Source organism: Notothenia rossii, assembly GCF_949606895.1.
Source record: "Notothenia rossii genome assembly, chromosome: 4".
Lineage (NCBI taxonomy): Eukaryota > Metazoa > Chordata > Actinopteri > Perciformes > Nototheniidae > Notothenia > Notothenia rossii.
Genome location: NC_136902.1, coordinates 54,683,070 through 54,709,556, shown reverse-complemented (window position 1 = coordinate 54,709,556; position 26,487 = coordinate 54,683,070). Strand labels below are relative to the sequence as shown.

Genomic DNA, 26,487 nt, shown 5'->3' with positions numbered 1-26,487 from the left:
TTAAATCAATACATACAACTATTTTTTAAATCAATAAAAACATTTTCTAAATCCATAAAATCATTTAAATTAATATTGGGAGTCATGTCGTTACTTTGTTGAGAATGTGGCCGTGTAATAAGCGGGATAATTTGCAGCGACTTGTTCCTTATGGGGAAAATAACACCCGTCATGTGTGTGTAGAGGTGTGTGTGGTTAAAACACTTTCATGAAGTGAAGGAGGTTTTCCTTCTTAAAAACAGCTGTGGGCAGCAGTTAGGCTTGTTTGAGACGCGTTGCGGCTCGCCTCGAAAGTAGACGAGAATAGCCGATTGCAGCCGGGGGAGGTCTCAAAAAGCTCGCCTGAAGTCGGACAGCTCCGAGTTGGCTTCTTCTTCTTCTTCTACTTCTTCGCCTTCTTCTTCTTCTTCTCTCGGTTTTTTGGCGGATTGCAAACCACTTTAAGGTGCATACCGCCACCTCCGGAGTCGGCTTGACTCGGTTTGCATTATTAAGAATGCACACATGTGTTTAATCGTTAATGTCAGATATGTACTAAGTAAATACATTTGTTCCTGCTCAAGATTAGATTCAACTTTATTGTTATTGCACATATTACAGGTACTGAGACAACGAAATGCAGTTTAGCTTCCAACCAGGAGTGCAACAAGCAGTAAAGTGAAAAGTAATGTACACAATCTACAGGATAAAATATAGAATGAATTGAATGATGAATAAACAGTGAGGGGTATGAATACACTAGATATACACAGCAGCCTGTGAGCAGTATGAACAGTGTGTATGAATATGCTAAGATATATAAAGTATGAAAACGGTAAGCAGTGCAAGTATAGTATAACATATATAGATATTAATTTCATGATGATAAACATTGTGGAACAATGATGAAAAATGTGACTGGAAGTGGCCACGTAAAACTGACACAAAACAACAACAAACTTTTGCCGAGCCAATGGAGAGCTTCATCAGCAGCACGGGGTAAAAACCACCAATGAGCACTCAGCTCGAGATACCAGCGAGTCTTTTCCCATCAAGCATTTCGCCTCCGCAGCCCGTGGAGAGGAACTGCGCCGTCTCGCCGCGCCTCGCTCTCAAGGCTGCAGGCGTCTTTGTCCCGCGAGATTTCAACGTCTCATGTGAGCGAGCCTCCAGAACAAGTCGGACAAAATGACTAACCATCATGCAACGCACGAGCAAGACGTTGATCGAAATTGCGCAGGTCTCGCTTGTCTCAAACAAGCCTAGTGTCACGGACATGAATTCATAGATCAAGGACTGACTGGTGCACACACTCTCCTGTCCTGCCAGGCGACACGCCCGTTCTAAGCCGTGTCCCTCACTCCTCACATCCCCAAAAAGTGTATTATGTTGTTACATCTCAGATGTTATGTTTCAGTTGTGCTCTGTCTATGTTCAGTGATGCAAACTTTGTCACCTTTCGGCAAAATTCGCCGTTTTGAATCCAAAATAAGTCGTTTGTGTGATTTATGTAGATCTGCAATAAAAATATTTTTGGGGTATGGGGGGGTCTGGGACCCGGAGTAATCTGCGGCCGTGAGCTGTTATGTGCCATCATGATGCGCATGGTGTTCTTTTTTTATATATTATAATGAAGTACGAGCTGTGTGCTCGAGTCTTCCTGCCTGTCGGCTCTGCTCATGGATGTATAATAAGCAGGGGCGCCGCCAGAGATTTTGGGCCCCATAAAAATATATCAAATTGGGCCCCCCCACCACCAGGCCCAGGCCACGCCAACCAAGCACAATTGCTAACCACACCTCCAGAACCCAACCCACTCATTTATGCTTTAAATAATTCCAGCTTGCATCTATCTTGTAGTCCAATACTAACCGCACAATATTTACTGACAGTGAGCTGTGAAAATATAACACTGTGCAGACGTGCAACATTCTGCTGCAGTATAATTCACCATTTGATATAAGACTAACATTCCTGACAATAGACCTCAATAGTCAGGGGTGCACATAACTGGTACGCAGGTACGCATGAGCGGCAACAATCCGAAATGCGTACCGTCTCTTGTGTCACAAAGCGCATTTGCGTACCGACGTACTTGTGAAGCTTTTCCAGAAGGCGGTTAGATCACCGGACGACAGAGTCGGTCTCCGTGTTCACAGACAGAGCTGCTGTTAACGTTGGTCTGTACAACGGAATTGTGCCAAAACTACGCCAACCGGCTGTGGAGGGAGACTCCCCCCCTTCACTGGAGAACTGCGCTAAAACAGCTGATCACAACGGTCACACTCTGTGGTCACAGAGTACTAGCCCCCCCTTCCCCGTCAACTTTCCTGAAGTACTCCACAACCACCGCCCCCCCGTTGACGTTCGTGATACAGAGGGCTTCATCAAATAACTTTGAGTGGAGCCAGAAGTTGGAGTACCACACACTGACTCCAGGTACTCATCTGAGTACCTCACTGAGAAAGTTATGTGCACCCCTGTCAATAGTCATCTTTTATGGTGTAAATGCCTTTTTAATAATAACATTTATGAATGGAACATTCTCAACATGAATGCATAAATCCAAATAAATATAACATGACCTCTTAAATTAAAATAAAGTGAACATTACCACCAACAAAATCATTTATAAAATGCTATAACACAAAAAATAACATAAGCAGCAGATTTTAAAATTAAATATACATACCAACTACAAAATAAGCAGGTATTAAAGTGGAACACAACGGAAATGGAAATGAAAAGGCCTTATGGTGGTGCCAAATCAGAGCCTATTACCTGTTCTTAGTCTTTTTCTCAACATGCATCTGAGTCCTTGCTCAGCCTTAATCACCAAGAGCCCAGCGCCTAGCCTTCTTACAGGCAAAGTCACTGATTAAGTCCTTGAAGTCCAGCTTTCTAGCCAACTGGCTTTCAATGGACAGCATGGCAAGACTGCAAAGCCTGTCCTGAGACATAGTGGACATCAAATAGTTTTTTATCAATTTTAGCTTACTGAAAGCTCTCTCACCTCCTGCAACAGTCACAGGCAGTGTGCAAAATATACGTAAAACAATGCACACTTCTCCAAAAATGCTTTGCAGCTGCATCTTGTGAATTGCATTCAGGAGACCAAGAGGGGACAAGTTAGTGTGGAAAGTGGCAGCATACACAGTGTTCAGGTGTCTTACTTCATTTTCAAACTCAGGTGTAAGATCTCTTGAATACTTCCTGATCAGTGGTTGGCAAACAGAAGGGACTTTATCCTCAGCAATCTGCCCAACTTTCAGAACAACAAAATTCTTCCACAATACATTGATTGGTGCGGAACCTAGTGTCTAAGTCGCATATGATCTTGTCCATTGCAGTAAAAAACACTGTGTTGCGGAACACCGTTGCTGCACTGTCCTGATCTGTCTTCTCTTGAGAGGTCTCATCATGGAATCTCTTCCTTTTCCTCTTGCGACAGTGTTCCATGCTAAATTCAGGTGCAACATCCATTTGAGCAGCAATCAGTGTTGCCTCAGACAGGAGTGACTCCCATGCATCTCTAAGAGCCTGTATCTCTTCCTTTAAGTCTCTGATATTGGCTGTCTCTATATCGAGTGAGATCTTCCCAGACTGGAGAATTGTATTCCTGTCCTCAATGCATTGCAGTACTTTTAGCCAGACAGTGAGGAGGACAATAGCATTGAATGACATGAAGTAGGTCTTCAGCCCACTAGCATCTGATCTGGCCTCACTCGTGAGACTGCATGTCATGAGTATGCTATCAAGGGCCTCAATGACATCAGGTAGGTGTCTTGCTACAGGTTTAACAGCGTGGATCCTTGAACTCCAGCGGGTATCGGAGAGGCGATGCAAAGAGCAACCTGTTTTCTCTTTGTAGATGGCCCTTCGCGCTGTACTGGCACTAACAAGTGTGTAAAGGCGATTGATGCAGCCAAAAAAAATGACACTTCTGTGCTTGATTCTGCAGCATGCATACCTACAAGATTTAGGGTGTGGGAGGCACAAGGTGAAAATGTAGCCAGATTTTCTTTTTCAGTATTTGGGTTTGGACTCCCTTGACTTTTCCTGACATGTTTGCCCCATTGTCATATCCCTGCCCTCTGCAATCTGCAATGTCTATCCCTTATTCTTGAAGCACATCTTCAATCATCTCGGCTATCTCACTCCCTGTCTTTTTGTGGAAGTCCTTGAATTCAAGGAACCGTTCAGTGATCTCCCAGTCATCAGTTTCTTTGTTACAATAATTCACATATCTTATGAGCACAACATTCTGCTCAGTATGTGAAGTGTCTGGTGTAGCATCACAGATGACTGAATAATAAATAGAATCCTCCCTTTCCTTTAGAATTGTCTTCAAAATTCTTCTGCCACATAACTCAATGAATTCATTTTGAATGTCAGAGCTCAAATAATGTGTCAGCCTGGTTACTTTCTTTTTGTCCTTAACTTTTTGTAAGTGTTCATTCAACAGTGGGTCGTAATGAGCTAATAGCTCTAGTGTGCCTAGGAAATTGCCATTGTGAATGTCATTCAGATCTTTGGTTTTACCCCTGAAAGGTAAATTCCTTGATGCCAAGTGCAGTGTTACATCCAGGATTCTCTTCAAGAGAGCTCTATTTTTCTCAGTTTCTATTTGTATCTGCTTCTGCAACTGACAGTCAATGCCGCTAACTTCCATTACAGATTGATGCAAATTCTTCCACTTTAAGTAGCAGTCTCTGTGTGCCTTATTCTTCTCATGGGCCGGGAACTTATCATACATACAGCGCCACTTCACATCAGACATTTTATATCCATGTTGACTGTTCAGTACACTAAGGGAAGGTCTTTTTTGTTCATGGGAGAAAAGCACACATGGGATGCAATATAGTGCATTAGTGCTTTTGCTGTGAATCACCCAGTCTCTTTTCACCTTTTCTCTTCCATTGGCTGCCTTAATACACTGCAAGTATTCTGGGAATGCCTTTCCTTCAGAATCCTGTAGCATGTGTTGGTCTTCATCTCTTGTTGTGGCCAATTTCCTAACTATAGACTCCCTGTCCATATTAGTCATATTTGCTGGCCACAAAGCTGGGTCATTTGACAGAAGATTTTCTTCCACAGAATCTGTGTTGCATAACTTGTCATTTACAGCTTCCTCACTTTGTCTGTCTCTTTCCTCACTTTGTCTGTCCCTTTCTGTGCACCTTCTCTTGTCTTTACTGGAGCCTTCATCCTCATCATCTACACTGGTACTGCCACTGGCACTGTCACTGTCCTTCACCTCTTCCTCCACTTCCACAGACCTTCCTGACAAAACTGAAGAGGGCCCTGGCTCTGTAGAGTGTACATGACACATATGATAATAAAATAATATTAGTATTAATATCATAACCAAAATGTCGGTGATTAACATTTTATTTACCTAATACAGACTGATCACTCAACGCTTCAAACATCCTTAATAGACTAAAGCAGTTTTTTTTTTATATAGATCATTGGCTATGTGGGAAAATACTGTGTTTGAAATGTATAATTTAAATTAGATGTTAGTTTTTTGTTTTGATATATATATATATAAATATATAAATATATATGTGTTGTATTCCATTCTCCCTTCAGATATGTTAAGTGGCATGTCATTCAACACAATGCTGCTCACCTCCTTCAGTTGGGAGAAAAGCTGGTTCAGGTTCAGCCTTATGGGGGGGACAGGGCTGCTGAGCCTGAAGATGGATCTGTTGGTCCTGGCACCAGGGGCAGGGACAACTGATTTAGTTTGAATAGCTGATAAACATGTGCCTGCATTTAATGTCAGCTAAAAGAGCAGTGAAATGAAAAACCTCTGAATTTTCTGTGAATATATTAACAGTAGCCTACTTAATGTCAGCTTAGTAAAAAAAAACATTACAATTTACAATGGACTACGCTTAGCTAATGGACCACACCCACCTTTTCTTGTGAAAAACTGGGTTACATACTGTCGCTCTTTAGTCCCTCTCTCCTGTCTTTCTCTCCTTTCTGTTCTTTTCTTAGAGCCTGACCTTGTGAGTCGTTGAGACATGTTACAACCATAGGTTACAACCATAGATTACAACACACGTACACTACGTAGGCTACTAGCATCCCTCCTCACATGCTTTCACTCTGCCAGAAAGTGCCGTTTCTGCGTTTGGAGGCAGGAGTCGCAGGACCAAACCATTACATGTAAATAGAGGGGGGTGTACAGAGGCTTTGGATAATTAACTTTTGGAAGAAAATAAGTTAAATGAATCGTAAGTTTAGTGAGTAGCCTACTACGCACTATAACGTTATATTAATGTTAATTATTGATGAAAGGGTACTTACATTTTTTTTCTTAATGTTTTAAACATTTTGGGGCCCCCTGCTAGTCACGGGCCCTTAGAATCGTCCTAACCTTTCACCCCCGTACGGCGCCCCTGATAATAAGGCTCTGCTGCTCCGAGATGATGGTCTAGCTTCAGCAGCTACATTACCTACGGGTGCGTTCGTTAATATTAGCTGTGCGTCCGGAGTCACTGTGGCACAGACTGGACCGCTGGTGAACAGCTGTTAGAACGGGCCGTTCAGGTGTTCAGAGCAGAGCTCCCTGTCGGAGCGGCAGAGCGTGATGTGAACTGAAACATTTTTCTGTGGCAATATTATTTAAGGAATCGTTGAGCTAGCTAGCTAGCATACATTGTCACTATCTGCTAACGTTAGCTTTAGCCTTCTATTTCTAATAGTTTTTTTCATAGTCTATAAACAGAGGTGGTATAAGTATATATATATTGTACTTGAGTAAAAGTAGAAGTACTCAGATCTTGTACTTGAGTAAAAGTAGAAGTACTCAGGTCTTGTACTTGAGTAAAAGTAGAAGTACTCAGATCTCGTACTTGAGTAAAAGTAATAGTCCCAGAGTGTAGGAATACTCTGTTACAGTAAAAGTCCTGCATTCAAAATGTTCCTCAAGTAAAAGTAGAAAAGTATTATCATCAAAATATAGTGAAAGTAGCAACAGTAAAAGTAGTCATTGTGCAGATTGGTCCATTTCAGAATAATATATATGATATGTTTTATAATGATTGATCATGAAAGTGTTCTCAAAGCTGGTAAAGGTGCAGCTAGTTTGAATGACTTTGTATACTGCAGGGTAGCTTGTGGATTTACTCCAGGTGGAACTAAAGTCGGAATTAACACTTGATTATATTTCACATCATTCATCCACATCTGTAAAATAACTAAAGGTATTACATACATGGAGTGGAGGAAAAGTACAGCATGTAGCTCTGAATTGCAGTGAAGTAGAAGAACAAAGTAGCAAAACATTGAAATACTTAAATAAAGTACAAGTATCTCAAAATTGTGCCCAAGTATAGCACTTGTTGAGTTTATGAACTTAGTTACTTTACACCATGTGGCTATAAAGATAAAAAGACTTAAGCCTTGCACAGAGGCATGAAAATACATTTTCAAAATGCTCAACAGTGCTGCCAAAATTATAAACTGACTGCTACACAATTTAAAATAAATGCTTTTATATATTTCTATTAGATGTGACTCTTTGGCGTTTCTGTTATTATTAACACTGCTGCTTTAGTTGTTCTGACTGCTGAAATCCTCTGTTATTCCGTGGGGTGGGGGAGCCGGGGGCTCGGATCCTTGTCACCTTTTTCATACCTGATGAGTTTGCATCCCTGTATGTTAAAAAGCCTCAGTCACCTTAATTAATGTAATAAAAACATCTCAGGTCAGTAACACTCAAAGCTAAATGTGCAATACCATGTTCAGCTATGTTGCTATGTATAATGTTATTGTTGTTACATCAGAAGATGTACATATTGGAATGATTTCTTAACATACAGTAGGCTATTTTTTACAATGTGTGTTGGAAGGATTTATTAAATGACAATGAATATTGTCATTGTTGAAGGCTTTTAGAGAAGGGTGAACTATAAGCCTGAATCACATAACATTTTATACCTAAAAACATAAAAGCCACAATAAATAAATCACAATTATTCTAGTTATTTTTACTTCCCGTATTGCTTTCAACCCACCAGCTTTTATGGTGTTGTTACGTCACTAACTGTAAGCTTGTCACATACAGTCTATGGTCACTCAGAGTAACCTACTGTTAATTTAGCTGCTGGAGAAGAAAGATCAGGGGGGGGGGAGAGCTGTGGTTGATTGGCCATTAGTTGTGTAAATACACAGCTGAGAGCTGCCGTTTCATTCAGACTGTTTAAAAAACGGTAACAACGGACTATTTTTCTTAGCGGATGCATGTCAATTTAAATCAATACATACAACTATTTTTTAAATCAATAAAAACATTTTCTAAATCCATAAAAGCATTTAAATTAATATTGGGAGTCATGTCGTTACTTTGTTGAAAATGTGGCCGTGTAATAAGCGGGATAATTTGCAGCGACTTGTTCCTTATGGGGAAAATAACACCCTTCCGCTACGCTTTGGGATCCAGATCGACCGCCGAAAATCCATTCAAATATACATATTTTTGGTGAATTACTGAGTTTAACGTTTTAATGAAGTCGAATGCAGTATATTCATATGTGTCAGGGATTTCATGTCAATTCGGCGAACATAAACATAAATGATCGTGGTGAAGATGATGATTAAATCAGGATTAAAAATCGAGAGCCGGGCTGCATTTCCTCCCGTTCGTTTTTTTCGAATAAAAAAAATATTTTGTTAAATAACAACATGGTGATGTTTTGTAAATGATTACATGTCTCTTATTTAGCACAGTAGTATGATATCCGTGACATATGGATCTTAACAAAGTTCCGCTGTACATCCAGCGTACTGTATCTGACTTTATTTCACATGAGCTCCAGTGTGGAACCCCACTGCACCCCCTGGTGGATCAATGATCCATTGCAGCTGGCTTCATTATAATTACATTTATCTATCACGGGGGCGGTCTCAAGTCAAGCTGGAGGTTTTCCCTTGAGCGAGGGCAGATCACGTACCAATCACGGCCCTCGCGTTTCAAACTGTCTGAAATGAATCGCTACATCTGTATACTTTTCAATAATCCAAACATCTAGAATAGAATATGATCACAACAAATCATTTAAACTTGTTTATTCTTATCTTATGTTACCTAGTTAGCATTCTTTTGTTTTATTTATGCATAATTGACTAATCCCTCCCCTTTTAAACTTTTTACTGTCCTATAGTACACATTGGAATGATTTCTTACTTTATTTTGTACAACTTTATTAAATAGATAAAGGTGTGCTCTCTTTCTTGCTCTCTCGCTCTCTCCCTCGCTCCACATTGCTTTTCTTCCCGACTGCAACGCTGTTGTGTGTGTCTGTGAGAGCGTTTCAAATGTGTGTATGAGAGATTTTTACCAGAGCCTGTCTCTGAGGGCCTAAGATATTTTACAAAATAATATTTAAAAACATTAAAACAAATTATATTTTTCTTTATATATTTTTTTAAAATATGTTTTTAGTAATATTTGTCATTAGTTTTACCAAAAATAACTTGATTAAATTGTATTTAAAATAAAGAATGAATTCACAGAGGGCCAGCTATAGTAATTGAACGAGAGAGTAATGTCAAATGACAGTACAATTGACCAATCATATCTTCCCTCTAAATGGGTGGGCTTTATTATCGCGGACTTTATGACAAGTTCCGCCCGCTGTGAAACGTTTCTTGTTTCCATAGCAACAACAGCTGTCAACAGCGTAAACTCGCCTTCAAAATAAAAGCATGCCAAACTACACTTAAGACATAAAACTGCAACGAAAGTAATAAACACAATGCAATATCCTTTTCAACAGGGGTTCCCAAACTTTTTCAGCATGAGACCCAAAACAGAAATGTTGTGGTCCTAAGGGACCCAAGCTCAAAAAATGTCATGATTTTCCATAATATCTACAGTTATAAACAAAGAATGCAACGCACCATAAATTTAAAATGTAAATGAAAATATTTATTTAATTATAAAAGTGCATCGCAGCAATTAAGTTTCTCACTATAACAACCTTCCCTTTGAGCTTGCCCAGAAAAAAATAAGGATCAAAGCAGAAAGACAAAACATGGGACGTGCAGTCAAGTATATACAGTACACATTTCAATTATCAAAAGTGCAATATTAAGTTTGTCGCTAGCTCAAAAACTATGTACACACCATTTTAAACTATTTTAAATGAACAAAGAACAAACATGTTGTAAACAGAAAGGGACAAACACGAACTGAAGTGCAGTGAAGTGTATTCAGTTAATCACAGGTGAAACCAAATTTAAATTATCAGAAGTGCAACATTAAGTTTGTCACTAGATCAAAAACTATGTACACACATTTTTTAAACACTTGTAAATGAACAGAGCTGTTTTAAAACACTGAGAGACAAAGAAACTCCAACACTTGGCAACTGATCAACTTTTTTTTTGTGGAGGCTGACTTGATAGGATGCCCTCAGTGCCCCTCTGTTCCCTTTGAATTCCTGAAAATAACAGAGAAGATATTATCATTAACATTGCTGGGTTATTGGGTGATTTTTAGGCGTACGCAGATATACCCAATGTGGACCTGGCAACCGCATTTATAGCGCATTACATTACATGTTACTTGTTAGACGCTTTTATCCAAAGCTACTACATACTCAATAGGCTACTGTGGGGAATCCCCACGGAGGGATTTTGACAGGGTTGTTGCACAAAAGACCCAGGCGCGCACAGAAGAAATCTGAGAGCAGACATTTCACGAGCGCACAGAAACAGCCTGAGTGCAAGGAGAAGGTTTTAAACTGGAACACAGGAAACCTGTAAGCGCAGCAATATATCTGAGTGCAAGCGTACAGTTTGAGCAGAAGCAGAGCAAATCTAAGCGCAAGCAGGCACTATTTGAGTGTGAGGACAGGGTTTGAGGGAAAGAAATACATACTCTGAACGTGAAATCAATAAAGTATGCTCTCAAATTTAAAGACCACGCTCTTGAATAAAGATAGGGAATAACCCCCATATGTATTCCTATGTGCATCACACTGCAGCAGTCACGTCCGTGCAGCTGATACTTTCTCTCTAATCTTCCTGTGGTTATTGTTTTTGAAACACCGCTCTGTGTCGCTGCAGAATGTAGTGGACTCGCGGGATCGAGTAGAGGACGCGCGAGAGCGCGCAGCTGGCGGTCCGCTCAGCTGGCGGTCCGCTCAGCTGGCGGTCCGCTCCGGGGCTCAGTCTGCATTTCATCCAACTTTGCATTAACGAAACAATTTCGCAACAGACCCTAACAAACTCACAAAAACACAAAACAAATGATTAAAATAAGTGACTTACTTTTCCGCCGTCAAAACACTGCTTCTTGAAAGACTCTTCTTTGCAGATGAAAAAATCCTTCGATTTGTCCCTGCAGAGGATGTTTTGTTTGGAGATGCAGGTCCAATTTATTCATTTTCAAGCTTTCGTTACTGAGCACCTCTCCACATAAAACACACTGAGGCCGCTCCTCTCCATTTCTAACAGCTTTTGTGAAGCCAACATTTAAAAACTCCTCTTTGTATCATCTTTTTGCCATCATGTACGATCAGGATTAATCAACAGACAATAAACGGACAGCGCGAAAACTTTCGTGGGGGACGCGTCAGAGCTGATACAAATACAATCTTTTATTTTTAGTTTATTTGTATATAGAAAATGTAATCATTCAATATTAGGGATGTAACGATACCAAAAACTCACGGTACGATAATATCGCGATAACAAGTCCACGGTACAGTATTTATCGCAATATTGAATAATAAAGGGAAGAAATTTTTTTTCATAAATTGTTTTTTCAATAAAACATTTTTTTACTCGGAAAATGTTTCTTTATTACATAATACATCTGATTTTTACAGCCTTTTTGTAGGATAGCAGTATTTTAAAGTGTCAAAAACAAAGTGACAGTAACAGACTGGAACAAGAAAACCAGTGTTTTTGTACCTACTGGTACTACCAAACAAAGTAAGCATTTTCTTTATGCCACTGCATCTCACAAATAAACAAGGACATTTAATAATCAGACCCTGCAATAAAATAAATCAAGTTTCACTTTAGTTTTTCAAGTAACTCAACTCAAACTCACTAGTCACTCACTCAGCATCATCAGACAGGTTTTTAGGAATATGAGAATGTCCACATTTCCAGGTATTTATAAGCTGGGGTGTTTGGGCATTTACAATATCCCCTGCTCTGGAAACAACTCTCTCGCTTGGTACTGATGTTGCTGGGACACCAGTGGTCGCGTTAACCGAATATTTTATTTAACAATGACGGAAAAATCTGAAAGCAGTCTGCCATTTTGACAGATTAGAACAAAATCGGAACAGCGCCAACGTTTCCCCGCAGCGAGGCTCTGGTGTTATGCCGTGTTATGCATGCCCTCCAAAAGGAAATGATATAGTTCCCAAACCGTACTTTGCCGTACAGATCAATACATGTCAGGGAGGTTTTGCTTCACGCTGTGCGCGTTCCGCGAGGTGCATGCACACACGGCATAACACCGCCCCCCCCCCCGGTTGACAGTTCACGAGCATGCTCTATCGTGAACTGTTCAGACCCGATGGGTAATAAGGGATTATGACGGATATTTTACGATCCTGTCTGTCAAAATGACGGACAGCGAAAAAGTCTAACGCCAGGCTTATTGACATGGCGAGATATAAATATATGGTTGGTACTTGTCAATGTCTCTAGGTGTGTAAATGTAGCCCTGTAAATACGATGTCCTTTTGTGTTATCTGTTGTTTTATTTTCATGTTGTAACCTACTTGCTGCCATGTTGGACAGGTCTCTCTTGAAAAAGAGATCGATGATCTCAATGGGACCACCTGGTTAAATAAAGGTTTAAAAAAAAAAAGTGTTTACATTTTTTTTTTTTTTTTTTTTTTTAAAAAATCGCGGTAGATTTTGTTAGTCTCGCAACGGTATTGGGAAGTTTATTTACCGCGATACCGCGATATTCGGTATATCGTTACATCCCTATTCAATATACAATGCTATATTGCATAATTTCATTTTCAAAATAAAAAATAAAATACAAAAATTATTCAAACAAATTATTTGCAACGCAGCCATCAGCTCTGACGTTGCGTTTGTGTAGCAATGCATTTAACTGGCGAGCCAATCAAAAGGGGTCCGGTCGCGACCCTGAGTTTGGGAAAGGCTGCTTTTCAATTTCAAAGAACACAAATTGGGTTATTTACAGGTGTTGTTTTGTGTGGTAGAGGGTCGCTTTCATTGATGCATTTTGCACCCCGGGCGGGCCGTTGTTTTTATATTCCACCAGTGTGAAAAAAAAAAAGATTTAAATAAAAAAAAAAAAAAGATTTAAATGTTGTATTTCGCAACCCACCTATCACATCTCTGCGCCCCACCAGTGGGGCGCGCCCCACACTTTGAGAAACGCTGCTGTAATGCAATGGAGGAAATCACCTACATGGAGGAATTGGATCTTTCTTCAAATCTTAACCTGTTAAACCCCAAGGACCCCCTCGGCGGGTCCTTTTTTTTTCACGACACTGTGTCTCAGGGGATCTTAATATTTAAGAACCTATTAATGTGTTATACCAGATTAACGGAATAATCTCAGCTAACTCACGATACAAACCATTTTTCCCAAAACAAAACACAAGCCTCATAAGAAGCATCTAAATGACCCCTGAGCAAAAAATGCTAACGCACTTTGGCACAGAACTCAAGATAAAAGATACCCTTGTTACTTATCGTAGCTGCACATACAATATATCCGATTAAAGCTGAGGTTCCACAGATTATTTAGGTATATATATCATCACTATGTGATCCGAACTTGCGACAGGGGAAGCAAATTCAGACATCACAACACGTACCTTTACGTAGCTTTTAGGGGAGATCCTCTCACCGTAGCTGTCAATCTTATCAAAAGACTTGTTCAATGGCATTAAAACGAGAAAAAACGCGGCTGAATCGGTTAATCCATAGGTTGATAATGTTTCTGGGTAATAATGATTTTAATTTATAATCCATAATTCAATTTTTATGTAAAAATCGGAGGGTAAAAGTTAGCTGCTAATGGTAGCCACCAGAGTTATCGCAGCTTCCGGTCTTGGCTATGCGGCAGTCTCACACACACACATTACCAAATAAGGAGTATGTGGGAGTTCCACTCGATTCCATTGGCTCTGACGGTTAGAAAGAGATGTCAATCAGCAGAATCGACCAAGGGTGGCCAGAGATAGGTCAAATCCACCCAAATGACCCCAGAAGTGGTTTTATTTTTGCTAAATATCTCTTAAAAAGGTCAAATTTCACTTGTTTTGCATCAATCTATATACAAGGTACTTATTATATGTTTGGATTCCTAAAGCTTTTAGTCTACCATCCCATCATTCAGGGGTGGTTTTCACTATAAGTAATTTTTTTTTTTGGACGGACACAATCATTTGCATTTTTTTACTGTGTTCAATCTGAATTTACTTTTAAAATAAAAACATCGATATTGATTCTGACACTTCTACATCCAACTCACAGTTGTAACCTTGCTTTGAGAAAAAATATTATTAATTTAATTTAATTTTGAATATGGTCATTTGTTCTGGGAATGTCATTTTCGAGCCTGAGACCTGAAAAACAGGCTCGGGGTTTAACAGGTTAAATCCTTGCTTACAAAGTTACCATACAAACTCAGAGAGAGGTCGCGATCAGAAGCCTACAGGGCAGGCTAATGGAAAGACGGCACCGCAAGGTCAAATTCAGCAACCTTGTCAAGTTCATTGAGCATCATGTAAAGATATTAATAGACCCTGTCTTTGGCTGTATACAGGACCAAACTGTCAACACAGAAAAGCTGGGCTTCAAAACAAGTTTTAACAAGAGGCCAAAATCCACTAGCAGCAGCTTTGCCACCAGTATTACAAACATTGACTGCCAGTCCACATCTCCCCAGCCTCACAGCAGCACCTCCCAAGCTTCCTGTTTGTACTGTTCAGGTGGACAGACCTTCTCACTCAAAATGAAAATGCACAAAGAAAAGATAGGCTTCATAAAGGAAAGAGGAATCTGTTTTGGTTGTCTTGTACCAGGTCACATGAGCAAAAACTGCAATAACCGCTTAACGTAATGTAAAGTGTGCAACCAATCTCACCCTACTGCGCTCCATATAGGAAAAGAAAAGGAAAGACAATTGGAAAGAGGTGAAAGGTCTGAAACCTCAAGGACCGGAGAGAAGGCTATTCTAAAAGCATGTGGGCATATTGGGGCCGGTGAAGTGGAAGAGGAGTGTGTGTTATCTATTGTGCCTGTTAATGTAAAATCTAACAAAGGAAATCAAATTATTCAAACGTATGCATTCCTTGACCCTGGAAGTACAGCTTCATTCTGCACAAGCAAGCTCATGAACCAGCTCAACATGTCAGGAAAGAAAACAAACATCCTTCTTCGCACCATGGGCTAAGAAAAGACTGTGAGCAGTCATATCATCACAGAACTGGAAGTGAGTGAGCTACATGGCAACAGGTTCATCCCTCTCCCAGAAATCTACACCCAGAAAATCATGCCTGTCACCAAACATAACATTCCCAATCAAAAGGATCTATCAAAGTGGCCATACCTCAGTCAAATCAAAGTCCCTACCATTGATGCAGAAATCGGCATGTTGATTGGTACCAATGCACCCAAAGTTATGGAACCGCTAGAAATGATAAATAGTCAAGGAGAAGGCCCATACGCATGCAGGACTTTACTGGGATGGGTGGTCAATGGCCCGTTGAGAGGAAGAATCGCAAAGGACAGCAATACCGTCTCCGTGAACAGAATTTCTTTGGTCAATTTACAGGAGTTACTGATCACACAATACAACACAGACTTCAGTGAAAAGGCCTATCAGGACACAAAGGAAATGTCCGCAGAGGACAAGCAATTCATGCAAATAGCAACAGACTCATCAAACATTGTGGATGGACACAACAGTCTAAGATTACCTTTCAGGAGGAATGATGTTTCAATGCCAGATAATCGCCACGTTGCTAAGCAACGTCTCTCCAGCCTGCAAAGAAAGCTTCGTAGGAATGCTTCATTTCATGAGGAATATACCAGATTTCTCAGTGATGTCATTGACAAAGGTTATGCTGAAGAAGTGCCACAGGGGCAGCTGAAGCAAAAGGAGGGTAAAGTCTGGTATATACCTCACCATGGGGTCTACAACCCCAAGAAAAGAAAACTCATAGTGATCTTTGACTGTGGAGCATCATTCAAAGGCACATCCTTAAACTCAGAACTGCTGCAGGGTCCTGATCTTACTAACAGCCTTTTAGGAGTACTAACCAGATTCCGCCAGGAGCCAATGGGAATGATGGGGGACATCCAAGCGATGTTTCACCAAGTCAAGGTATACGCAAAAGATACAGACTTTTTAAGATTCTTGTGGTGGCCTGGTGGGGACACAAGCCTTCCCCCTTCTGAGTACCGAATTTACTGTGCATCTCTTTGGCGCTGTGTCATCACCCAGCTGCGCTAGCTACGCATTAAAAATAACAGCAATGGATAATAGGGAGTACTTCAGACCTGAAGTGATTGACACAATACTGAAAACCATATATGTCGATGACTACCTAAAGTCTGTTGCTACAGAGGAAGAAGCTATCCTGCTGGCCAAAGAGCTCACAGCTGCATGTCAGACGGGAGGTTTCCACTTCTCTAAATGGATAAGCAACAGTCGCAGGGTTCTGTCCTCAATTCCCGAAGCTGACAGAGCTAAAGAAGTGAAGGAGCTGAACCTGGACAGAGATCCACTCCCAACTGAGAGAGCACTTGGAGTGCAATGGTGTGTGGAAGAGGACCATTTTACATTCAATGTCAACATCAAGCCACAACCACACACAAGGAGAGGAATATTATCTATGGTGAGCTCCATCTATGATCCTCTTGGGTTCCTTGCACCCTTCACTCTGCCTGCCAAGTTGCTATTACAAGAGCTGTGTAGCACTAGCTACGGTTGGGATGAGAACATACCTGAGAAGTTTTCTAAGCAGTGGGTTATATGGAAGCTAGATCTTCAGAAGATGACTGACTTCAAGGTAAAAAGGTGCATCAAGCCCAATGACTTTGGCCAACAGATCCAAGCACAACTACACCATTTCTCGGATGCAAGTGAGCAGGGGTACGACACAGTGAGCTACTTGAGACTGGTAAACCAAAATAACAACATTCACGTGGCATTCATGATGGGAAAGGCAAGAGTAGCTCCTCTCAAGAAGATCACAATCCCCAGGATGGAGCTTGCTGCTGCAGTGCTGGCTAAAGAGTGGACACATTACTCAGAACAGAGTTACAACTACAGTTGGAAAGCTCTATGTTTTTGGACTGATAGCCAATCTGTGCTAAAATACATTGCAAACCAACACACAAGGTTTCACACATTTGTTGCAAACAGGATCTCGATCATCAGGGAGTCCACAGAGATAACCCAATGGCACTATGTGAACACAAAGATCAATCCTGCTGATGTCGCCTCTAGAGGACAAAAGGCCAACACATTTATGGAGAACATGGATCCATGGCCCAGAAATGCTCTGGAAGTCAGAAAAGGACTGGCCGCCGTTCCCCCTGGAATCCATCTCTCTCTCCTGCGATGATTTATAGGTCAAAAGAAATGCTATTGTCAACACAGTTATAGTCACAGAAAATCCTACAGGCAAGCTACTCATGCATTTCTCCAGCTGGAGAAAACTGAAAGTTTCAGTAGCATGGATCCTGAAGTTCAAAGAAGGCTTGAAACAGCTCGCTCAAAGGAGAAAAGAGCTTATTTCCACTTTAAATGACTCCAACACAGATGCTCAAAACAAAGCAATGTTGAGCAGAAAATAGAAAACATGAAGGCCACACTGGGTGGACAGACCATTACTCTGGAAGATCTTGAGAAGGCAGAAAACTCCATCATATGCCAAACCCAAAGACAGTATTTTCCAGAGGAAATGACAGCACTGCAAACAACAAAACGTTGTGTCAAAAGGACAAGCAGCCTCTACAAGCTTGATCCAGTGTTAAAGGATGGAGTGCTAAGAGTGGGAGGACGACTGAGGAGGGCAGCTATGCCAGAAGAAACTAAGTTCCCTGTAATACTGCTAAAACACTGTCATGTGTCAACTCTCATATTAAGGCACATGCATGAAAGAACTGGACATGGAGGAAGAAACCACATCCTCTCTGAAGTTAGGAAGAGGTATTGGATCATCAAAGCCAACTCTGCTGTAAGAAAAATATTGGGAGATTATGTTTTGTGCAGTCGACAAAGAGCCAAAGTTGGAGAGCAGAAGATGGCTGACTTGCCACAGGAAAGGCTTGAGCCAGACATGCCTCCATTTACCAATGTTGGTGTGGACCACTTTGGCCTTATTCAAGTCAAAAGAGGAAGTACCACATTAAATAGGTACGGAATGCTGTTCACGTGCATGACAAGCAGAGCTGTGCATATTAAGGTCACCAGCTCACTTGATACAGACTCATGTATCGACGCTTTGAGAAGATTCATATGCAGAAGAGGTCAAGTGAAACATATAAGATCTGACAATGGGACCAATTTTGTTGGAGCTCAGAGAGAGTTAAAGGGAGCCCTCTCCATTCTGAACCAGCACAGAATTCAGGAAACTCTGCTGCAAAAGGGCATAAAGTGGAGTTTCAACCCCCCAGGAGCATCCCACCATGGAGGAGTATGGGAGCGTCTGATAAAGTCTGTGAGGCAGGTTCTCTATTCTGTTTTGAAGCAGCAGACTTTGGATGAAGAAGGGCTACAAACCCTTTTATGTGAGGTAGAGGCAATTTTGAACAGTCGACCAATCACAACAGTCTCAAATGACCCTCAAGACCTGGAGCCTCTAACCCCAAATCACATCTTGCTATTAAAAACCAAGCCAATTCTGCCCCCTGGAGTTTTTGACAAGAAGGACCTGTACGTAAGACGCCGATGGAAACAGGTGCAATACATGGCAGACTTATTCTGGAAACGCTGGTGCCGGGAATACTTACCCCTCATGCAAGAAAGACAGAAATGGTGCAAGGAGAAGAGAAGCTTTAAACCTGGAGATGTAGTAATGGCAGTCAACCCTACTGCTCCCCGTAGCTCGTGGATCCTGGGAAGAGTTCTAGAAGCTATGGCAGACACTAAATGACTAGTTCGAGCTGTCAAAGTTAAAACACAGACCAGTGTGCTGGAGACACCAATTACCAAGATCCGTCTGCTGTTAGAATGTGAAGAGTGACGGCAGCAAAGAGTCTTCTTCCGCTGATGGCACGATGATATCATGTAGACAGGATGAGCAACACCACACAACTCATATTGATAGATGACTGGATTCATGAAATGAATAGAAATCTGTATAGGCTCCTTTTTTTTGTATATTTGATTAAAAAAATTGTGGTACTCCAAAATACAATTAGAGGCCGGTTATATAGGAGCCATTTCCTTAGATTATAGTATCTTATATTTTTAGAGTATAACCTGAGATTCTGTGGTGTATATTATTTATTTATTATTTGAGTGCGTTACTCTGCAGGTCGAGATGCTGCAGCATAAAAGGAGAGGTGCTGCAGCCTACTGGTGTGGCTGACTGAAGCAAACAGTTTTTAGACCTTGCTGGTTGGGAGCGTCACAGCTTGGTTCTTTATTGTGCTTTAACATTGAAATATCAGTTTATATGAAAAATAGTTTCTTTAAAAAACGTTTATTTACTAATTATCTTACTTTTCAATCGCATCTGGACATTTATATTTTTTCTCTCAAATTACAAGCGTCTATTTGTCGGTCAGCCCCACGAGTGAATTACAAACAAAGGACAAAAAACAAATGGATATCGTGGTCACTACAATAATAGAAAGTATAATCTGACCTGAAACATTATACTTGAAACCTTTGGGGGATCTTCAACGGAGGCGATCATGGTGTACAAGCAGGAACCTCAATCCTTTTTTCTTTTACAAAGAATGAATTCAAATTATTTTATTATAAAACATTATCCAAGATCCGAGCTCTGCCTTCAGGTGCTACCATACCATCACACAGCCACTTGTTTGATGAATATAGTGTAAACCAAATATCATTTTGAAAACAAATAAAGTTTGCTATTTCTTTTTTTCTGGTAGGAAATTATTTTATTTTATTTAAGAAAACAAAACGTGTATGTGGTCCTGGCTATTTGTCTAAATGTGTCATATACACAACCCAATATTGCAGTTGGATAGTTTGGGTCTCTTTCTCCAATGTAAAATCAGATTTAAAAAGAAAAGCATCTTGGGTAAAAATATCACAATAAGAAGAAGTTAAAGTTTAGGAATAAGATAGATATATTTATAACTGAAAGAAATGCAGTACAATACTGTGGACTGATGTACAGTGGGGATTCAATCAAATAAATGCACTAACAAATATGTTTGTGTAAACTGCAGTGTGTTCAGGTAGCTGTCCTAGTATGAAGGTAAAGTGACTGATGCCTCTCGATGAATTGTCAACAAAAAGACAAACAAATACATGTTTTACCGTTTATAAAGAAGGTTGTGTAATGGTGTCCTTGGCTTTATAAATGTCATGTATTATTATTATTATTATTATTATTATTCAACAAGCTCGTTTAATGCCACTTTTCACCAACACACACTCCAGTTAAAACCAGGACACAGCAGTAGTAGCAGTAATCGGATTACCCAACATAAAGTGAACCTTAAAGACACTATATAACTATCTTGGTCGCAGGCAGGAATGTTAAATATGGTGCTGTAAGTTTTTGTTAGACAGCACCACTCTTCTCCAGGAACAGTTGATGCCAATCCTGCTGAACTGGAATAGTAATGATAATATCAACAATAATGAACCTTTTTCTAGGTCTCTTGCTGCTGCTGTTTAACTTTTTTAAAAGCTTTTTACAAAGAAAATGCTAAGGGCATTTTTTGGTCTGAATGACTTAAATGACAGTTCATCGACTTGTATTCGGCAATGGGCAGTTTTGGCAGCTTTTTGAACCTGAAGTATTTTGGAGCCTGGTAAGATAAATAAATAATAAATGGGGAATACTTTGAAGGTTTCACTCTGCAGGGGAACCAGTGAACAACTTTCTGAGCATCAGTTTGAGGGATTTCTCTAAGCGCTGGTCTCATAAAACACACGGCGGTGCTTATATAAATAAAAATGCATTGTATCTGTATATAGATACGTATATTGATGGGTAATGTGGCATTATTAGATGGACCCTTTGTTGTATAGGTTGTTTATGGGTTGAAAAGTTCAAATCGTTCAACATTTGGAATAATCATAAACTTTCAGCCCTGACTCTGCTGAGTTTCTCCAGACGTCAGGTAGTGGGCCAGGTTTCTGCCTCATTGCTCTGAAAGATAATCTGCTGCTAACTGTGGTGCTGTTCTGACACGCTATATAGGTCCTGTTTTATTTGCATAATTTGTCTGTCCCTCTCCACCCACTCTAATCTCTTCTCTTTCGTTTCCTCTCTCTCCTCCTCCTCTTAATGATCAACCAATCGCCTGTCGCTCTGCAGGAGCTCTGTGCGTCTCCGCAGTTCATTGTTAACGGAGCTACGCGCCTGGACTTCCGCCAGGGAAAACTCAGTGAGTAGAGCTGCAGGGGAACACAACACACAGGAGACTTCATCCAGAGCACACAACGCATGAGGGAAGGCTTTCCCATAACACAAAGGGAAACCCTAACCCTAACCCTAGCCCATTAAAACAGTTATAATTCTGTATTCATTCGTATTTTTGTTAATTGAGGTGGGTTCATTTGATATAAGATGAGATAAGATAAGATGGACCTTTATTCATCCCCATAGTGAAATGCCCTTGTCATAACAGAAACTGAATAAGAAAGAAATAGAGAAAGTTGTGAGTCTGCTGCAGGAAGCATTATACAAATACACCATTGGTGTATTATCAAACCAGGATACTGGATTATGTTTTGTTGCATTACATGTGTGACATTGTGACAATTACGTTGCAATAGATTTAAAAGTATTATATGTAACATTTCGTCATTGAAATGTAAAAGACTAGAAATATATGTTATTAATTTAGTTGAGTGTTGTAACTACGTTATTTCAAAGGTTTGCCAGTGCACAATGGATTATGGGAAACAGGAAGCTAAAGAGACAACTTTTTATAAGGAGGATCCACAGGGCTTATGAACAGGTTCAGACAATCTTTGTTGACAAAACCTGACCTCCTGTCCTCAGATGACTGCTGGTTACTTTCTGCCATCGCCTCTCTCTCCGTGCACCGCTCCCTGCTCAAAAAGGTCATGCCTCTAGAACAGAGCTTCCAAGAAGGATACAGCGGCTGCTTCACCTTCAAGGTAATCACAAACGTTAACCTGGCATCCTGCTGTCAGTGCAGGACTGAAGAACTCCTATTCTCAAGAACAATGTTTACCTACAGTTAGATTTAGAAACAGTTTAAAATAATCAAAGACAATGACAAAAATAAACTGACAAATTAGATTTCAAATGGACCTGAAAAGGTTGATGTATGCAGGCTACACTGAAAACAATATCAACACATTTCACATAACTGTATTAAGTTAGTAGAAAGTAATAATATTAAGTTCAACCTAACATTTTGTATTTATTATTTAAATGTGAATTACACACATTGCAATGACAAGACTAAATACCCCCCCCTGTTCAGTTCTGGCAGTATGGTCAGTGGGAGGAGGTGAAGGTAGACGACCGGTTGCCCACTCAGGACAACAGTCTGATCTACCTCAGCTCTCCAGAGAGACACGAGTTCTGGAGCTCCCTGCTGGAGAAGGCCTACGCCAAGTGAGTCCCTGGAACCAGTGTGTGTGTGGGGGGGAATAATCTGCTAAATATGATCAACCCTTACTTAATTGAAAAGTGAGGCTAATAACACCCCTTGGGTTGTGAAGCATTTTCAGATGTGCATTTGAAGACACCTTTTTTATTAAGGAAAGATGTAATAAAGGCTGCTATGGCACCGCGACAGGCCAGATATTAAGTTGTAATCAAGTCATATTAAAATCTACTCTGCGAAACGTCTCACATGGTAAACACAGCTAATGACACGTCTCAGTGGACGACCTCAGAATAAACGTTATGAAGCGTATCCATCAGCATGCTGTCTGTTTGGCTCAATAGTTTTGCTCACTGCAGCCCGAGGGGCAAAGCTTTACTGTAATCTGCATTTTACATGTTTCCTAAATTGTGTTTATTCACAAAAGCCAGTTTGTGTAGCATGTTGTTGCTCTAGCCCATTCCCTCCAAGAGTGTAATTAATTCCATAAGCAAATAACTCAAGGTAGATTCATTTTGGGATTCAGGATTTGGCACAAGTTTGAAGGAGTCACATAGTTATTTAAAATGATTAAAGGTCCATCCAACAGGTACCAGTTAGATCACCAATAAGGATGTTTTTAAAGATGAATTTCTGCAAGTCGACATTAAATATGGTCCAACTTCAGCTAGCATTATCTTAAGGGCTATCCTGACCACTCTTTGCACAGATACTTTGCTGCTGACTTGATATTACCTGCACACACTTGCTTGTTCCCCAACAGAAAAACAGCAAAGAGGTCTAAGAAATGCAGATGGTGTGGAACATTTATTTTATATTGTGCACAGCCCTTTCACCTGTCTGTAATTGAAAACCTTCTAATTATCTCCCTGTTGATCTGTCTCTTATGGCGCATTTACACTGCAGGCCTCGCTCGGCCTCACTCGGCCTCGCTCGGTTTGGTTAGGCCTTATTAAGCCCGGCTCACTTTAATGCTGCGCTCACATTACAGTTTAGGAACTGGGGTAGTATCTATAGTAACGCAGTGTAGGCGGAGCCGTGACGTCATCTTCAATGAGCGCCCCAGAAAAACAACACAGCCGTTAGCTCTTAGCACTCAGAGCTCACAGCTCTTCATATCTGTTCAGAAACTAGACAAAAGTTAAACAAGTACAAACCACAGACTGTCTGTGTCATGGCGAATACAGTCGCTGGTTTATTTATGTCTGTATAGGCCGTTGTTGTGAGTGTGGACGGTCGGAGCATATATAACGTTAGCTTAGCCAAGCTCCATTTAGAGAACACGCATTTTAAAAGATTTTTCGCCTGCTGTCTGTCTGCAGACTTGTCAAAGCATTAATTCATGGTTTTTACTAACCGGTATCAGTATGTTGTTACTTCGGCATCATTTTGAAACGTGTATTACAATTAAATCACGGTAAAATATGTTCATCTTGTTGTAGTCGGGCCAGAAAAAAGGTGAAAAAGTAGCCCCGGGCCGGAACTAGGCCAAGTGTAAGCGCAACCAAAAACAGGCCCCGCACGGCTCGGCACGCTTAAAGCGAGCTCCGCGCTGTAGTGTGAATGCGCCATTAAATGCCTTGACATTTTCCTAAACGTTATCAACCAGCAGAACTGTAGCTACTATCTGACCCAGCACTTGGATCATTTTCCTGTCTTTCAACTTTTCTCATTAATTAATGATTTTGACTTTCAGGTTTCACAATTGAAAAGTTATCAGTTATATTAGAATTGCCAAAACTAAGCCTAGTAGTCACAAAAATCAGATGTTTATCAGGTGTCTTCTCCAGGGCTGTAGAGTAAGCAGGTTTAAACATGTGACATCTCCTTACATCTCTAAATACTGTTCCTCTCTAAAGGCCCGGACACACCAAGCCGATTTTAGCCGTTTTCGTTAGTCGGACGACGAAGCGTGCCCTGTCGCCCAAACTCAATTTGGTGTGTCCCGCACCGTCGGCCGTGACACACCTTATTTGGCCTTTCATGGCCGATTCTATGCGTCGGGTCGGGCAGTCGGGCCAAAGAAATCACTTTGATTGGCTGTTCAGCTAGCGAATCAATGCATGAGAAGCGCAACGGAAGTGAGGGACGTAAACAAACGCTTTAAGAAGGCACGAAGAATGTCTTCCGCAAGCAACACTTCAATGGCTGATAGCTCCAGTACCGCACGAGACATGTTTTCGATGGACGAGAGGGAAAATGGAACGCACACGCTATTTGTTGTTTGTTTATATCACGGAGTCTGTTCTTCTTCTCTGTCTTCCGGTTGTTGCCTCTTTTGAATGACGAATACACACTACCGCCGCCTGCTGGTAAGGAGAGTTATTGCCACTCACGCATGCGCAGTTCGCACGTGCTACTTGGCCGTCGGCTAAAGTCTTTGTGGTGTGTTCCAGTGCGACTGTTGGCCAAGAAGCAGGAGACGTGAGGCGACACAACAGTCGTGTTCGTCGGGATGTGTTCTTTGGTGTCAGTTTGGTGTGTCAGGGCCTTAAAATGACTACAGACCTTATATACACCACCATACATCATACATACTCAAAAGTAATTCCTCAATGATGGAACAGATTTACTCATTTATGTGTTCATGTATTGGCAGGTTTTCTTAGGAAACACATTCTTGCAAGACCTGTTTAATGCTGATTCCGACGTTGTTTGTCCAGTAGCTTGTCTGACCTGTGTGTGTCCCAGGGTGAAAGGGGGCTACAGAGCTCTGGACATGGGCTTCCCTCATGAGGCAATGGTGGACATGACGGGGGGGGTGACTGAGACTTTGACCGCTTCCCATCTGACCAGAGACCCCCCGGCCTTCCTCAGCCAGCTGCTGGCTAAAGGAGCGCTCATCAACTGCGCCAACTGCCAGGTACGAGAGCGTGGGGGCTAGTTTAATCTGTCAGACCAGTGTTGGGGGGAACCCGCTACAGAGTAAGACGTTGCTGTAATCACATTACATTTACTAAGCACGAAACAATCTTGTTACCGTACTCGCATTACTTTTAAGGTCCTCAACTGTCTGCATAATGGGAGGACAGAAAAACAAATCAAACGTCCCTTTTCATGCGTGCTAGCGCTTCACTCGTCTGACATGACGGGAGTTTACTAAGTGCAAAGGTTCAAAGATGAGGAAAACCGCAGAACCCCAAATGTATACTATAGCAGTTAGATTTGATACAGCGACACCCTGTAGGGCACCAGTTTAGAGTCTCTTCAGCCTGCGCCGTCTTGTGTTGGACCCGAGGAGGAACAGATTGTCAGACTAACTATTTGAGAGACTCCTCCTCATGAGGTATAACCATATAACCATAGACTGTATACATAAAGGGTTTAACCACTTCTTTGATAAGCATGACCAGTAAGAGGGATACAGCTAGTGTAAAGCCACAGTTTGGCAGTGTGAGCTAAGTGAGTCTGTTTGCTCTGTTAATGACATTGTCCATCTGATATTCTGATGCGGGCCAAACTCTTATTTTATTTATTGATATTTTGAGCAAATTAATGTTTGCGGTAGATGGTTGAAAGGAAAACTTATTTTAAGTGATGTTGGTGTATGACAGACATTTTTCTGTGAAGTTATGTTAAGGCTGATGTTCAAACAGAGAGCAGAAACAGAGGTCTGTGTTCAGTGTTGTCCTTATCAGATTTAGGATTTGTGCTGATCCGGGATTAAATTAGGTTTAACTTTATACTGTTATTTGTCCTGTGATTTATGGTGCATCTCAGATGATGTTA

General features: G+C 40.9%; 1 protein-coding gene across 1 annotated transcript in view; it reads left to right on the top strand.

Annotated features, from left to right (window-relative positions):
- The window catches only part of LOC307035798 (calpain-9), an 81,819-nt gene that overhangs the window by 12,336 nt on the left and 42,996 nt on the right, over positions 1–26,487 (top strand). The window contains exons 2-5 of the mRNA XM_079675500.1: positions 21,492–21,561; positions 22,182–22,300; positions 22,633–22,766; positions 25,450–25,621. Coding sequence (XP_079531626.1) covers positions 21,492–21,561; positions 22,182–22,300; positions 22,633–22,766; positions 25,450–25,621 — 495 coding nt within the window. The remainder of the gene's footprint in view (positions 1–21,491; positions 21,562–22,181; positions 22,301–22,632; positions 22,767–25,449; positions 25,622–26,487) is intronic.